The sequence below is a fragment of the Aotus nancymaae genome, unplaced genomic scaffold, assembly GCF_030222135.1.
Source record: "Aotus nancymaae isolate 86718 unplaced genomic scaffold, 86718_ANA_hifiasm-v0.15.2.pri h1tg000046l, whole genome shotgun sequence".
NCBI classification, from domain to species: Eukaryota; Metazoa; Chordata; class Mammalia; order Primates; family Aotidae; genus Aotus; species Aotus nancymaae.
The window spans coordinates 31,602,113-31,620,019 of NW_026988460.1; the positions used below are offsets into that span (position 1 = coordinate 31,602,113).

Here is a 17,907-nt window from a genome sequence, read left to right on the forward strand (position 1 = left end):
TTCAATAGATATATGTGTAGGAATGTATCATACATTTAAGTTAGCTGGAAAAAATGACCTCATTTTGGACAAATTCTACCCCCTTCATTTGTTTTTCATCTTATTTCAATAATCAAAAAACAAACCATGGATCAAGGGAGAGAATCCACATAGGAAAATGGACCAGAGGAAATACTTCATATCAGCAAATAGGGGTTCTCTCTGGGTGATAGAATTACAGTGGTTTTTCTATCCTTTATATTTCATCATATTTTTTAAATGCCCTACAGTTAGCCAGAATTATAATAAGGCTTTATATTTTTAAAAACTTCAATATAAAAAGTGTTCCATGAAGGTATACCTAAAATTGAGTCTTTCCAAATAAAATCTTGTTTTACTACTTATTTAAATTAAATTATCTCTTAGGGTTTATAGACAATAAATATACATTAAATGAATCAATGAATGACAAAAACTCCCTTTTTGATCGTTCTCCAATTAGCCATCATTTTCCTAATCCAATAAGATCACAAACTTTTCAGGGACAAGGATCATGTGATAGCCATTTTCAGTAGCCCCCTTAGTATCTGGCATAATACTAGGCACATGGCAGACACTCACTAAATATTGATTAGTTGGTCCATTTGCATGATTGAACTTTCCTATTTGAGTCTTTCAAAAAGAAGAGTGAATCTTTATTTTTCTAGTGCCTATGAAATATGTGAATATTTATAAGTAAGTGATAAAGGAGTCCCCTCTAATTAATCCACACAACAAATAGCCTATTTTACAGTCCGTATTGACTTCACAGATCTTTTGTTTAAAGCAGAATTGCCTGTCCACAAAAAAAAAGATACATTTCCTTATCACAGTGTTTCATTATAAAACTCCCAAATAGCCTAGATACCAATAAGTAGCTTTTTTGGAAAAAAAAAAAAAAAAAAAAAAAACTCAGGCCAACAAATACTAACGGAACAAGTATTATCTGCAAGGCACTAACCTGGGCATTGACAAAATACAGACAAGTCCAAAGCAAAGGGTGTGTACAACCTACTTGGAGAAACCAGACATAAACATTTTCCAAAGTAGGGCCTCCAAAAGGCCTTAAAGCCATTGATATTCCATAGGTTTGGGGGAGAGAATGGTATTCAAACAAGTCAAATGCACACCTCATCTTCACCCGACATATCGTCAAAATCACCAGCCAAAAACAGTTTTTAGCCCCACTCCAGAGCCTCCAGGGCTGAGCAAGAGTCGGAACCAGGCATACTCAGCCCAATCTGAAATTAACTGAACAGATCATTTTTTTATGCAATTCCCACTTATTCTCCAGAGAATGGATCCAGTCCATCTCCTCTCTTCCCAGGCTCCCAGCATCTCCCAGTGCTTGCAGATAACCATGACTCCCATTCAGGAAGATGACTGAGGTCAGCTTAATAAAAGCTCTAGCAACTGACCTGAAAAACACCTGGTCTTTCCACATAGCCACAGAAGAAAAGGTGACTATCCATCCCAGAGATAACCTTTTTGCCCAGGAATCTCATCCTTTTCTGACTTTTCAGGAAGCTGGTACCCACCCTGGTACCCCACTCACACATATACCACCTTCTAACACGTTAAGTCTCTATCATTGTCTCTTCCTATGACTTTTTCAAACATTCAAAAGTTTTCGTCTATTTGAAAGAAAAAAAACCTTCACTGGACCTGATAACCTTTTAAAATTTTTGAATGAAGAATAATATACATGCATAAAATTGCACATAAGTTTACAGCTCATTAAGATTTCACAAAAGGAACACACCTGTGGTCTAGAAGCAGAACAAGATCAGTATCCCTAAAATGTCCTTTTTATTATCATCTTATTTTTCTCCTTACTTTTGTTACCAAGCTTCTTGAATAGTGGTCTATGTTTCTATTCTTGTTTGCACCACCTTTTCATTTATTTCAGCCCAAGCGCTCCCTCTTCAATCAATCTTCCCCACATCCATCCGGGTGAGGTTGTTGATCCTTCCTCTATATATTAATGTGCATTCCTCTTTACTGCACTTATCATACTACACTGCAATCATGTTTATGTATCAGGCAACCCCCCTCCCCCATTAGGCTGTTAATCTCCTTGTGGGAAAGATTATGTCTGACTTGTCTGTGTACCTCCAGCGTCTGGAACTTAGTAGGTGCACAGCTGGTGTTTGACACTTCAATAAATTAGCTGTAAACATAAATGAAGAGATCTGCTTACCAAAATCCAGTACTCTGCTAAAAATTGATTAGTTATTTGTCCAATTTAGCTGTCAAAACTCTGGTTGGGATCATGAAGAATGACTAAAAAATTGTACAGTTACAATCTTTGGTTAAGCATCTCTTTACATCCAAGTATCTCAGCATGTTATGTGCCAAAGCATTGGTGTACACAGAAGAGACTTAAAATCTTACACCTTCTCTCTGACTTAAAGCTGTGACATTACTCCCTATGGTGTGCTGTCCTTCCACTGCCACACCCTGACATGGAGTCCTGCCAATCTTTTCCCCAACTGTTCCTGGAGCCACTCCTCTCTTTCCCCACCACCTCCTTTCCGGACAGTAAGTAGTCAAAGACAGGAATCCCCTAGGAGCCCAGACCCCTCCTCCTAGTCCTCTTTTGTCACATCCAATTAACCATCTGCCAGTCTCCCAGGTCTCCTTCTAGGCCCACTGTCCAGCTGCCAACTCAATACTGTGCCCCCACCCATAGATACCCATTGTCCCTGGGATGAGTAAAAGTATAAAAGACGGAGATTTTAGCCTCATCCGTAGTCCCTGCCTATCATGCCTTGGAATAATTGTAAGTACAAGTTTAAAAATCATAATCCGATGTATCTCTGCACTGTTACCAAACGAAGGAAGCAGGGAGAGAGAGAGGGAGGGAGGGAATCAGTTTTTATAATTTTGAAAATAAAGGGATTCATCTAACTAGTAATATAATCATAATAGGTTATACATGAAATATGTCATACTAGTAATATATACCATATTATATTACTAGTAATATAATCCTATTTATATTACTTTCCATAATATGAATATCTATTAAGATAAGCCATCCTTTTTTTTTTTTTGGAGACGGAGTCTTGCTCTGTTGCCCAGGCTGGAGTGCCATGGCGAGATCTCAGCTCACTGCAACTTCTGCCTCCTGGGTTCAAGTGATTCTCCTGCCTCAGCCTCCTAAGTAGCTGGGATTATAGGGGCCCACTGAAAAGCAAGGATTTTTTTACCCATTTTACAGGTTTATAAACTAAAGCTTGGAGTTGTTACAGAGTCACAGAGCTAGTAAGTTCCTGTTCCAAGATTCTATGATTCTGGAACTGGTCTACACTTTAGGAAACTCCCACCTCCTTGTGTTCTAGGGAAGATAAGCCCAGTCCCCCACAATCCACCCTTTGGTAGAAGCAACACCCAGATTCCTACTCCCCCTCTGGAGGGCTGTGTGAGGCTACTGAGGAACCTTTGATGAAATGGGGCTTTTCATCTTGGGTTGGCCCCTGTAACAAGGGGTGGAGGGAGTGTTTGGGGCAAAGAAAAAGAGTATGGTATCTTCTCTTTTATGTGAAGGATTCCACTTCATGGAGAAGAATGGGCAAGGGGCTCTTTCATAAGCCCTAGCCTGCTTCCACTTTCTTTTAGGATTCCTAGAGACTCTATGGAAACTGGAAATTCATGAGCAAATCCCATCACTAATACAGCACCTGATGGCCAGGCACGGATCCCTCCTCAGTAGGTTGCCCAGATACCATCTTTCCTGTCCCTACCTCTATCTTCTCCTCACTTACTTCTTCCCCCACTTGCCTTTCTAACTCATACACTGTAGGAGGCAATTCTGCAGACCCCACTACAGCCTATAGCAAGCAGTCCCACCTCAGCTTGCAAAAGAAAGCCATCAGCACTTTTAAACAGATTGCTAACTTTAGATCTCCCAGCCTTGCTTCCTAGCTTCTCTGCCCAGGAGCCTTCTAGGGCCACAACAGCCCAGCCCAACCATTTCACGGTTGCCTCAGCTTGTACTACCCTTCCCAAGCATGGCACCACTACCCCTGAGTCTTCCAGCCAGATAATGCTCTCTCCGCTGGAGCTGTCAATCTAGAACATTGTGCCCACTGGTCCTTGCCAGCCAGCTTCTTCACTGAGGTCTGCCTTCCCTCCAGTGTCCAAGAAAGCAGCATCCTCCTCTGGCACAAAGCTGACCTTGAGATCCACCCCTCCAGGCTCATCCAGGACTTTTCTCTGTCAATTACTTGTCTCTTTTCTAGATATTAAGTCTCTTCCTCATGCCTGTCTTCTCCCTCTTCCCCATCCCTAGGTATTCACATATCTTCCCTCCTTAAAAAACCTCCCCTCAACTCTGCTCCCCATCTCCAACTACCTTGCTATTTTTAATCTTCTCTTCACAGCCAAACCTTTCCAAAGAGCCATCTATATGCACTCCCACCACTTCCTCCCATGCGCTCACTCTTCATTCCCCTTGGAATTTGAATTCCACCTCCCATACGCAATTGAAACTGTTATTTCAAAGATTACCAATGATCTCCCAGTCTCCAGAACCAATGGTATTTGCTCAGTTCCCATCTCCCTCAATTTCTCTGCAGCATTAGACCCTGTTGATCACCTGTTGTTCCCAAGTATTGCTCTCTCCTGATTCTCCTCCTGCCCTTCTGCATCTCTTCTCCTATATCCCAGCTGTAGAAACCCCTGTATCTACAGTTCTGTCCTTGGCACTCTGCCCTTAATTCTGTGTAAGCTTATCATTTATTATATCATCTATTTTGATAGCTCCAGCCACAACTTCTTCCAGATAGCTCCCAAATCTATATTTCCAGCTCTGGCCTTCCTCCAAAGCTCCAGACTCCCTTCGTTATCCACCTACTGAATCCACACCTCCCTTAGCTATTTCACCGACACCTGAAATGCAACATGTCCGAAAGCAAATTCTCCAAATCCCCCCTCTTCCCCTTTCTCCCCACAGCTGCTCCTCCCCTTCCCAGCTCCTGACTTTCATTAAGGGTACCTCTGTTCTTCCAGTCACTCAAACTCTAAACTTTGGAGTAATGTTGGGTTCCTATCTCTTTCTTGACACATCGACATCCAAGATGCCAGGTCCTATAGACTCCACTTCCTGAAATAACTCATATCCATCCCCTCCTCTCCATTTCTGCTGCTGCTTCTCAAGTTCAGACCCTCCTATCCTATTGCAGTAATCTCCTAACCCATCCCCAGCCAACAGTTCCTCCCCTACTTCAATGGGCCCTCCACAGGGCTGCCAGATTTGTCTTTCTGATCACGTCACTTTTAGCAGCTTCCCAAAGCCAACTCCAGAAAGAACAAATTCATTGGCCTTCCATTCGAAGCCTTCATGACCTAGGAGCCCAATAAATGTTTGATAAAGGAATCAACTAATCAACCTAGTCGTCACCTCCTGAGTCTCATCCCCCATTGATCCTCCACCAGCCTCCTCTGAGTCACATAAACTGGACCATTTACTGCCCCTAAATATGCTATGAATATTCACACCTCCTTCCAATGCTGTTTTACCTGGGATCACAACACTTTCTGTCTTCCCCATCCAAATCATACCCACGTAAGTCCCAGATCAAGGAGAAGTAGCCGCTTCCTTAAGTGCACAGAGTGTCTGCCACTTTTCACTCTTATACTTGTTTATCTGTTGCATCCATGTTCCCTAACTAGTGTCCAGTTCCCTTTAATAATGCCATGAGGCAGATGGGGAGGAGACAAAGCTAATTATCCTACAGTTTCTTCTTTACCTCCCTGAATTAATTCCTCTGTCCACCCAGCTGATTCCTTCTGTTCCCTCACTCCTAGGCAGACACAATTTCAAGCAGCTCTATTGATCCAACAGCTCTGTGGCTGTCAGTCATTTCCTAGTTATTTTGCTGCCAGTCATTCATGCACAAAGGAGTGGCAAGAGGAGTCTGAACTGCACACAGACACAGAAGGAGAAGGAAGGGACTGATTCTCTGTGTGCACCTGAGGCTCAACAGAAGCAAGAAACAAGAACCTTCTCCAGGTAGCATCGAGCCACATGGCACAGGACCCGGACAGGGGCTGGGGCACTGCCATTCTTCTACTTATGCAGAGGAGGAGAAAACAGGGGTGCCCTGACCTGTAAGACAGTGCTCCATCCAGTCCCCTTGGGAAACCAAAATGAAAAGAACGGCCTCTCTTCCTGGACTGGAGAGGTCCCACGAAAGTCAGATTAAATAAGATAATACTTCTAAGCAGAGGTACTTAGAGTAACAGAATGTTCAATTTGGAAAGATCTACATATATTTGGATAGCATTGTACAACTTATAAAAACTTTTCAGATATAGTCTCTTATTTGAGTCTCTCAGCAGCTCTACAAAGGAAGGGTCAGGGCAGGGGGGCTATTATCCTTATCTTACACAGATGTTAAAGTCACTTGCCCAAGTTATTCATATAAGTAGAGGGCAAAAGAGAGTGTTTATCTCCTGCTCTACAGTCTGACCTTCTCAGCCTTCTTCATAGACTTTTCCCACCCCTTTTAGCCCCTTATATCCAAGTGCTCCCAGAGGGGGGTTATTTATATACATTTCCATTCCTGTTCTACATTCTTTCTTTTTAATGGTTTTATATACTCCCATAGCATGGTACATGGCGATAGTAAACACTCAATAAATATTTTTCAAACAAATGATTAAATGAATGAATGAAAGAGAGCCGAGGTCCAAAACCTCGCCTTCTGATGCCACACACAGGCTCCCTGCACTGCATCATGTTGCCTCTCTGGCACCCTCTCACATCCATGTCAAAAGCCCTGCCCAGCATGCCTTCAAAAGACCTTCAGCCTCTGGCCATCACATTCCATTAATAATTAAAACAGCAGGAACAACAGGGATAACTAGGATTTCTTGTGCTCCTACTGTGCCAGAGACTGCTAGAGGCTCCATACATGTTTTCTTTTTCCTACTTAATCCTCTCAACCTGTGAAACAAGCTTTATCAGTCCCATTTTGCAGATATTGCAGGATGAGAGAAATTAAATAATGCAATATCCTACCCCTAGTTAGTGCAGAACCTATTCCATCCAAAGCTTATCATCCTCTGGCTATACCAGGGTTTCAGCATTATTGACATTTTGGAGCTGGATAATTATTTCTTGTCCTGTGCATTTTAAGATGTTTAGCAGCACCCTTGACCTCTACCCACTAGATGCCAGTAGCAAACCCTCCCAAGTTATGACAACCAAGAAAATGTCTCCAGGCATTGCTAAATGTTCTGTGATGAGGGGTGGGAGGGGGAGAACTGCCCCTGGTTGAGAACCACTGGGCTATACCATGCTGCCCACTTCCAGCAGTAAACTATCAAATACAGAAGGAGAGAAAACTTTGAAAAGTAAAACGTATTCATTTTTCAACATCTAAGAAGAACCTCTAGTTCACCCATTACAGTGTTTTATTGATATTTACAGTCAGGAAGATTTTCTTACTTCTCAGCTAATTTCTTTCTGTAGCTTCAGTTTATTCTAAAACCTCCTTTCATCCCCCAAGGGATTATCAAATATGACTGAACAGAATGTACCAGTAATAGAGTTATCAGTGATTTGCGGCACAAGGATGAAGCAAAGCTTGCCAAATCTTACGGAGGTGGACCGGGATGTCACTGACATGTTCTAAAATATATTAATAGGAGAAATAGCCTTTAAAAATACAACATTAGAAATATTAACAACATTCCCTCTCCAGAACGACAAAGTCTTCCCAATACTCCCCCAGAGGCTCCCAAAAAATGGTGTGACCAAAAGCCCAATTCATAATGGGTGAAAGTGGAGGAGATCAAGAACGGACAATAAGCATTAACTTAAGCATCATGTTTACACTCTGGAGCATCAAGCATAACTTAAAAAAAAAAAAGATGTTTTTCCTTTGCTGCAAAAGAGAGCTCTGGAAGTAAGAGACTCCTCCCTTTTCAGGTACCTGGCAATGTACAGACTGAGTGGTGATATTTACTCAAAGAATTACATACAAACATAGATTGTTATTCCGAAATCTCCCTTCTATATGATCTGGACATGACAACAATTTAAGTTTCCCTGTCTAGGTGTGATGGGGTTATTATTTAAGAAAAAAAGTTTAAGGAATCATACAGTGAATATAAACATACCATCACTTAGATTCAATAGCTGCTTATATTTTGCCATGTTTGCTTTATATTGTGAGTAGGTGTTTTTTGATTAATCACAAGCTTTAAAAAAGATCCTTTTTCTTACCTCCAAAGACAAATAATTTCGATGGGGGAGACAAGCCCTTCATGTATGAAAAGGCGAAATAACAATACAATACTGATGAATTGAGAAAATGAGTACAGACAGTGAGTAATTCAAAGAGCTGTCATCATGAGCTGTGAAAGCTCCCAGAAGAAGGTAGGGCTCAAGTCTTAAACAATGCATTGGATTTGGAGGGTGCCGGGGTGGATGATCCAAGGAGACTGTGAATGCAGGCATCCTTGGGCAGTGTGTGGAGAGCAGCCTGGCTGCAGCTGAGCTGTAAGGTCAACACTTGACCCTGAAGGCACTAAGGGGTCACTGAAGGTTCAAGCACCAAGCAGCGGTGTGATAAAAGTAGTGCTTTAGGAAGTGTTATGTGTCTGCAGGTCCAATTTGGAGTGGGGCTAAAGGAACAGCTTCCACGGGATGAGAATGAGGGCCAGGAAAGGAATGCATGGGGGGAATATGGGGACTGGCCCAGGGCCATGCCCTTTGGATAAACAGTAAGGGCTAACTATGAAAGATAATTCAACAGGGTTTGTTGGAGGAGAGAGATTCCTCACAGACATTAGCAAGGTTTTAAATACCATGAATGGGAAAGTGAAGATGTCACTTACAGAATTTAGAAAGTCAAGAGGAAGAGCTAGTTTGGGGAGTTGGAAAGACATACAGAGTTAAGTTTGAGATTGGCCGAAGCCCAAGTAACCACAACACTTCCACTGAAAATGTCTAGATTCACAGAACTAATGCTCAACAGAAGGACAGAGGTAGAAAATATCTCCACATCACTCTTTTAATTTATCTTCTTACTTTTTTTCCTTTGCGTCTTAAAGAAAAAGGTTTCTCTGCCGCTCACCAAAGCTAACCTCTTACTTTTGGTAGAGAACCTATTCTTATCTCATTTCTTCAGGTATTGAACTCTACACTCGTTCTAGCCTCCTTAGTTTTTCCTCTCCACACATCGTCTCCCTGCCACCTCCAAACCTGCTGTGACTCTCACAAAAAACAAAAATCCCTTTTCTGGATACTAACATCCCTTCTGGCTAAGCACACACCTCTTTTTCCTTTCACTGATAAATTCTACAAGGAGCTCATTCCCACTTATCACCCCAAATTCCTTCTCTGGACACCTCTTCTAATCCTGTGCTCCTGGAGCACGCAGGGTCTTTCTTTCATCATGCCCCAGCACTCCTGCTCAACCTGTCTGCAACCTGTCATCACATCAGAGCCCACACTGACTCCCTGGGGTCTCCAGGATCAAGTCTTCTCTTCTGCCACTTCTGCAATAAGAATTTCTACCACAAAGTCTAACTTTTGCCCTTCCCCTTCTTCCTCTACTCCTTCCCTGAGAGCCGATGCATTCACAAAGCTTCAGCTGCATCCAACCTTCCAAATCAGCATCAAAAGCCCTAGTCTCTAGCCCATGCTCCTGTCTTGAGTCCTACATTTCCAACTACTGACAAAACAACTCCACCTGGATTTCCCTGAGTTGCCCCCCATGCTTCATATCCAAAGCTAACATCATTATCTGCCCTGCAAAACCAGTTCCTGTCTTCAACCAGCCCACACCTGTTCATCAGCCAGACACTTTCAGTCCTCTAGGCTCTTCAACACAGCTACTTCAGTTTCCTCATGAGCTTCATTTTCTTCTTCCCACTAACTAGATTATCAACAAGTCCTCACATTTATACCTCTAAAAATGTGTCTCAAAGTCACCCCTGACTCCCTATTTTTTCTGCCACCAGCACAGACCAAGGGTCCTCCCCTTCAGTTCTAGATCACTTTTGCATCTCCCCAGATTCTACCCTTCTTTTCTCCACTTAATCAATCATATTACCCCAGATTAACCTTTCCAAACACCACTTTCTTCATGATGTGTCATTGCTCAAGAATCCATAATGACTCCCTACTGCCTCTGAATCAAATCCAATCTCCACTCTTGTGTTCTCAAGACTCTCCCTATTTGACCCTGCTCCACTTCGCCAATCCTGTTTCCCATTCCTCACTAACCTACATCTTCCCCTGTGTCAGCCCAGGCTCTTCAATGCCCTAATTCCCATGTGCCGTTGCCAAGTCTCCATTCACCCTTCAAGGACCACCCTAGGTTCCATCTCCTCTGTAGTTCTGCCAACTTTTTACTTATAACCCCACAACACTTAGCAATTAATCTCTAATTGAACGGTAATTATCCATCTTCTTCAAAAGTTCTTTGAGGACAGAGACCACTTTGAATATTTCTTTTGTGTTCCACAGCACCCTGGACAGCAGAAGGTGCTACTGGGAATTGAAAAGTTATTTTTGATTGGCTGGTCAATTGGTTTCTGGTCTCAGCTATCAGTTCCCATATCTCCCCTCCTCTGCCTCATGACTATGATCAATAAAATTATTGTAACACAGTTTCTTAGGCTTGGAACAGAGAATTCCCAGGAAGACAATCTGGAGTCTACCAATCTGGAATAGTAGGCTGGGTGGGGTGGGGTGTCTGTGTCCATATGCACACAGGGAAGTGAGATTTAGGGAATCTAGCTTAACCAATTGGTCAAGGGAGATGAAATACCAAAATCATCAGTAGAGGACAGGTAAGGAACCAAAATGAGAGAATAATTTGAAATATGCCTAATTAGAAGCACAGTATGCCAGAATTTTAACAAAGCAATTTCCAGTCTGGTCCTTGGGCATACAAAATTTTCCATCAGAAAGAAAGGATAACCTGGTACTGGGACTTCAAAACTTTGTTTGAAGGTTTCTTAGTTGTTCAACTGAATACATTTATAATCTATCCAGCCTATCAGCTACAGTGCTGTATTCCATAGAGATGGGGAATCAGAAGGGATAAGGTTTAGAAACACAGGTTTTCTAAGCTGAAGAAACTCCAGCAATGCATATGTTCATTGCAGTATTGTTAGCAATAGCAAATACATGGAATCAACCTAAGTGCCCATCAGTGGTGGACTAAAGAAAATGTGATACATATACACCATGGAATACTATGCAGTCATGAAAAGAATGAGCTCATGCCCTTTGCAGCAATATGGATGGAGCTAGGGGCCATTATCCTAAGCAAACTAATGCAGGAACAGAAAACCAAATACTGCATGTTCTCACTTATAAGTGGGAGCTAAACAATGAAAACACATAGACGCAAATAGGGGAACAACACACACAGGAGTCTACTTGAAGGTGGAGGGTGGGAGGACAGAGATAATCAGAAAAAAATACCTATCCGGTACTATGCTTATTACCAAGGTGATGAAATAATCTGTATACCCTGTATACCCCTGTAACACAGTTTATCTATATAACCTGCACATGTACCCCTGAACCTAAAATAAAAGTTAATTTAAAAAAAAAAAAGAAGAAGAATCCCCAGCAAGAGCCTAGGCTAGAGACCAGAAGTGTGATGAGAGTCAGTGAGCCAAGCATAGAGGGCCATGCAGTGGGTGTAGTCCTTGACATACCCTCTCCTGAAACATGTTACAGATCATCAGTCATTTCCAGCCTTATGCACCAAGGACTTAACCTTTCTCTGACACTAAGGTCACATCAGACTTAGCTCAGCCACTGGGCTGCCTAAGGAGGAAGGAGAATATCCCCAACACAGGAGTCCCACAGGAGACTGACCCCAGTCTGCTATTTATTCTGTGATTTGAGCCAGGATTAGATAATATGCACCACATGTTGTGTTTTGAAAGGCCCTGGGTAAAGTAACACATTGGACCATTATTGGCCATTAACACTATTAACACTGTGTGAATTTATTGTCAGAAATAAGCAAGCCTACAGATACTGAGCCCTGCTACAGGGGCCTGGGACAGAAAATAAACAGGACCTAGTATTTGGATGATAGGAAATGAGAAAGAGGAGTTGGCACCAAGAGGTAAGGTGGGAAGGCTCACACTTCAAGATTTTTCCCCCCAGAGCTAAGAAAATGCAGACTTTTTCCCAGTTGGGAGGCACGGGGGATCAGCTGGGTTTTGGTTAATTTGTTTCCAGTCCCAGTTATGAGCTCCCATATCTCCCCTACTCTGCCTTATAGTGAGTATTTCTGGATATCAGCCCCCAGAACCTTTTCCCTAGATTCCACCTCTTTAGAGTCCATGCTTTGGGTGCTGGGGTGTGTGTGTGTGTGAGAGAGAGAGAGAATGAGAATGAATAGAATCTATGTCTCAGGAAGAGGAAGGAGGGAAGGAAGGAAGAAGAAAGAGAGGGAAGGAAGGTTTAGACCTGGGAAGCAGAATAGAATGACAGGGGCTCCCTCTGATTTCCCCAGACCCTGGCATCAGCTCCTGTCCTCCAGCTTTTTCCTCTGCACATCAATCAGAGAATGGATGTATAAGCCAATCAAGTCTTGACTTTCAAAGCCACAAGTCTCCCCAGAAAAGTACCCCACCCCCTTTCTCCAAAGATGACCTTCAGGGCAAGGCAACAGGGTTAGGAAACAGATGGATATGCAGAGACCCTCCAGAGCTAACCCGACCCCTAACCCCCACCAGTTCATGTCCTCTAATCCAACTTTCCAAAAGGGAGAACAGATGCATGGGGCCCCGGTAACTTACTGGGCTCCTTAGGACAATGATTCCAGACAAAATGGTTTCAGCCATGTGGGGAGACGGGGAGTTACACACAAGCTAGTGGAAGCCACAGGTACAGGGAGATGGGGAATCCCTGGCCATCAGAGAAACAGGGCCACAGGTGGTGGAAGGTGAGGGTGGTCAGTGCCGGTTCTAGGGAGGGACTGTGTAGCCAGGGAGCAGGAGGAGCAATGGACCCGGGACATGGGCGATGACAGGGGCGCAAAGAACTAGAAAGGCATCTCAGGGCTCTACACATCACAGCAAGCAGAGACTTAGTGGGTGTGTATGAGAGGGACGCTAACTCACACTTCCAGGAATGAGTAATTCTTATGAAAAGCTCCTCCGTTCCCAGAACTGAAGAGGAGGACAAGGAGGAGGTCTGAGGCGCCCACCGCCCTCCCAGCCGGGTCTGCCTCTCAAGTCAGAGGGGCTGGCTCCCCACACACACCAGGCGAGACCGCTGTCGTCCGCCCCGCTCCTGTCAGTCCGCGGCCGGCGCGGCTCCGGGTCCCCACCGTCCCTCTGTGCACATCAGGGCCCCGGCCCCCGACGGGGAGGAGAGGTGCCGGCCCAAGGTGGCCGCCGGGAGCCCCGCTGACAGGCACGGGGGAGGGGGAGCCGAGGGAGGGGCCGGGACGCCGGTAGCCCGAGCGGCGCACTGCAAAGTGAGCCAACACCGCCCATCCGCGCGCTCCGGGAGAAGGCGGCCCGAGGGGACCGCCTCCCGCCTCCCCAGCACAGACTCCCGCAACTGGGATGAAGGCGGAGGGGCGCCGAGTTCCCAGCCCCCACGCCCTCCCCAAACGCAACCGGCACTGCCATAACAACCAGAATCTCCGCAACTCCAGCCCCGACGCCGAGGGGACACTGCCCCCCAACACGCACGCGGCGGCAACAGCCCTCCTTCCCCAAACTTGTCCGAGACGCCGCGTCCGAGGCAGCAGCCTTCAACCCCGGCCCCCCGCGCTCTGCGCAGCTTACCTGTCCGGAAAAAGGCGTCCACGTCCGAGTCGGCTGCTCCTCCTTCCTCCGCTGCTCCCTCGGGGGGGTTCATGACTGGAGTAGGGCGTCCGCCGGCAGCCGGGGGCCGGAGAAGCCTGGGCCAAGGGCTGCTCGGCGTCTGAGGGACGGAGGGCGCGGGTGGCCGCGGGGCTTCGAGGGCGGGCGCTGGGCGGCGGGGCTGGGGCAGAGGACGCCGAGCCTCCCTCAGGCGGAGGCGCGCGGCGGGCTGGGGGTGCCTGCTGCCGGCTCCCCCATGGTGCCCCTTCCCCAGGGCGCTGGCCGCCTCCTGTCTGGCTGGGGCCGGGGCCCGGGGCCGGGGTGCGGGCCGCCTGGGCGCCCGCTGTCCCCCAGCAGCGGCAGCTGGCTCTCCTGCACGCCCGTCCGCCTGTCTCTATTGTTCAGCCCTGCTCCGCTCTCTCCTCTTTATTTTTCCTCCTCCCTCCCACCCTCCTGGTCTCCCTACCTCCTCCCTCCCTCGCTCACTCGCTCACTAGCTACCTCCCTCCTTCCCTCGCTCGCTCTCTGGCTCCCCCTCTGGCTCCCGCCGCCGCCGCCGCCTCCTCCCCAGCTCCTCCCCCGGCTCCCGTTCCCTCAGTCCCGGCCAACAATGACCCGGGCAGCGCCGAGCTGAACTGAAGCTCCGGCCCAGGCGGACCGCTAGCTGCGGGCTCCCGGCGGCGCCGAAGCCCCTTGTCCCAGCGGCCCCGCGCCGACCTCCCGGGGAGCGGAGCCTGAATCCCCAGCTATTGTTCGAGGCTTTGCTAGGCCGGCTTCCTGAGCCCCGCAGGAAAAGCCCGGGCCAAGGAGGCGGCGAGGAGGGGGCGGGGCCGCCGGGCGAGCCCGGGGCTGCAGGGCGCACGCCAGGCTCGTCCAGGGGGCTCTGCGGCCCGGGTGCTGCTCGCTCAGCTTCTCCGCTCGCGCCGCCGGTGCTCCTCCTCAGCTTCTCCTCCTCCAGGCCCCGCGGCCACCTCCTCCGCCCACTCCACGCCCAGGTGTGTGAGGGGAACACCAGGCTGCCTGCGCGCGGTCTGCGGAGTCCCCAGGCTGGACTGACCTGTCCCTAGAGGCCGGCCTTTCTTCTCCTTCCTGACGAGCTCTCGCCCGTCTCCCTGCCCTCCTGAGCCGCTGACATTTTCCTCACCAGTTCGCCACAGTTTCTATCCTTTTTCTCTTTTCCCGTCCTTTTCCCTCTTTCAGCGCCCCTTTAAACATCCCCGCCTATCTCTGTGACTCTTTGTCCAGTTTAATGCTCCTGTAATGTCTTCCTGCCTATCTCTTCCTCCCTCCGTCACTCTCTTGGCCCTCGTTTGTCTCGGTCCTGCCTCCGTACTTGGCCCGTATCTCCGCGCTCCTCTTGGACAGCTGTCAAAACTCTCTAATCCCTGGGGCCTTCTCGGTTTTGTTCTTCTCCCTTGTGTGAGTGGAGAGATGCATTTGGCCAGGAGAAAGGAGGTGTTACAGCAAGCTGAATTCCAATTAAAGTGGGGAGAGGGGCTGGGGAGGAATGGGGAAGACGGCAAAAAAAGAAAACAGATGCTCTATGGGGTAATTAATGCGGTGATTGTATTGTGCCCATCGGTTTTTAAGCAATAATTAAACAACAATTCGCCAGTAGTCTGTTTATGGTTCTAGTGACTGCAGAGCCCACCAAACAGAGGGCCTTTAGACCTGAGTACTTAACAAGGTCTGTTGACCGCTGTTCGCTGTTGCCTCATCCAAACAGATGGAGAGGTGGTGGCCTGACCTAATGTGTTAAAACACGCCTAATAGGAAAACCAGGTGCTGGTCTTAAGCTGATGACCTGCAGCCTATCAGCCAGAATCTCCTGGATCTGTTTGTCTCTAGTAACCTGTTTGCTTCCACCTCTCTCTTGGGGCCAAGGCAACTGAGACCTACGCAGATCCACCAACTGAGTAACCCTAGCAGCAAGTAAAATGAACTAAATACGTCTTTAGTGAACACTTTCTGGCTCCCTGTACTCATCACTTTCTTCACTGATACAAATAGTCTATTTTTTTTTTACCCATTTAAAAAAAGTACCTGTTTCCAACCTTGAGTACATCTATCAGACCTCTGTAGTAACTCTGACATCACAAGTTCACTGCCCTGAGATCTAATTCATCTGGCCCTAGTATCTTGAACTGGCTTGAGATGCCCCTTTGTCTATGCCTCTTCTAACAATGAAAATACTTCTCAATTGTCTTTTCAAAATCTTCCTTCCCCTTAACCCTGTGCCTAACCCCTGGTCTGCCCTGCTACCCTCGCACACACATATTTGATGCCAGAGCTGCTATTAATTGTCACCATTGTGCAGCTAAAGAACCAGTGGCCTGGAAAGGCATTAGCTCATCCCAATTCAGAAGAAACATTACATGTTTAGAGGAAGGTTCATATCAAAATCTCAATCTCAATATATAGACAGAATAGGGGAATACCTTGTGTAATAACAGACTTTTTTGAGAGGAAATTTGGCAATTTCTATTAAAATGTTAAATGTTCATGGCTATATTACTATCAAAGAAGATTTGAGAGCAAAGAATATGACCAGGGATAAAGAGGGACATTTCAATTCATCAACTAGATGTAAAAACCCTAAAAGTGTTTGCACCTAATAAGAGAGCTTCAGAGTACATGAAGCAAAACTGATAGGACTCCAAGGAGAAATAGAAAAATTTGTAATTATAGTCAATTTAATATCTGTAAAATGCAGTAATTAATAGAATAAGGAGACAGATCATCAGTAAAGATATGGAAGACTTAAACAATGCTATCAGCCAACTTAATCTAACGGACATTTATAGAATATTCCACTCCCTAGCAGCAGATACACATTTTTTCAAATGCTCAGGTAGCATTTATCATGATAAACCATATGCTAAGCCATAAAACCTCAATAAATTTAAAAGGATTAAAATCATGCAAAGTGATATATAAATTATACCTCAGTTTTTTTAAAAAAATAATAATACAGAGTATGTTCTCTGACCACAATAGAATTAAACTAGAAATCAATAACAAAAAGAATCTAGAAAAACCTCCCAAATACTTGGAAAGTAAATAACACACTTCTAAATAACACATGAGCTACTAAGAATTCAAAGGATGGGCTGGGCACTGTGGCTCATGCCTGTAATTCCAATACTTTGGGAGGCTGAGGCCAGCAAATCACTTGAGGACGGGAATTCAAGATCAGACTGATCAACATGTTGAAACCCAATCTCTATTAAACATACAAAAATTAGCCTGTCATGGTAACACACACCTGTAACCCCAGTTACTCTGGTGGCTGAGTCGCGAGAATCCCTTAAACCCAGGAAGCAGAGGTTACAGTGAGCCAAGATTGTGCCACTGTACTCCAGCCTGGGTGACATAGTGAGACTTTGTCCCCCTGTGCCCTCCCCAAAAAAAGAATTCAAAGGGGGATATTCAAAAGAATCTCAAAGTGAATAAAAATGAAAACACATTATATAAAAATCTGTGGGATGCAGCTGAGGCAGTACTAAATCTGCGGGATGCAGCTAAAGCAGAAAGACATTTATAGTGCTAAATACCTATTTTGAAAATAAAGATCTCCCATCAATAAGCTCCTATTCTACTTAAGAGCAAGTGAAATCAAAGTGGAAGAACAGAAATAAAAAAGATCAGAGCAGAAGGCAATAAAATAGCAGGAAAACAATAGAAAAAAATCAATGAAACTAAAGTGGGTTCTTTGAGAAGATCAATAAAATCAAAAAACCTCCACCCAGACTGATCAGAAAATAAGAGAGAAAACCCAAATTACTATTAGCAGGAATGAGAGAGGTGGCACCACTACAGATTCTATAAATGTAAAATTAATAATAAGGGAATATTATGAACAACTTTATGCCAATAAATTTGACAACTTTCATAGGATGGACACATTTTTTGAAAGACACAAACTACTAAAGTTCACTCAAGGAGAAATCGGTAAGTTAAATAGCTATTTATCTACTAAAGAAATTAAATTTGCTTAAAACCTTCCCCCACATACACCCACACACAGAACAACTCAAGATTCATATGGCTTTCTTGATAAATCTATGAAACATTTAAGGAAGA

The 17,907-nt window shown here is 45.3% G+C and overlaps 1 protein-coding gene across 5 annotated transcripts in view; it reads right to left on the reverse strand.

The window, feature by feature from the left end:
- The window catches only part of KALRN (kalirin RhoGEF kinase), a 699,137-nt gene extending 685,258 nt beyond the window's left edge, over positions 1-13,879 (reverse strand). For all 5 annotated transcript variants that reach the window (XM_021673991.2, XM_021674000.2, XM_064362135.1 and 2 more), the window contains exon 1: positions 13,807-13,879. In XM_021673991.2, the coding sequence (XP_021529666.2) occupies positions 13,807-13,879 (73 nt within the window). The remainder of the gene's footprint in view (positions 1-13,806) is intronic.
- Between the last annotated feature and the right edge of the window lie 4,028 nt (positions 13,880-17,907).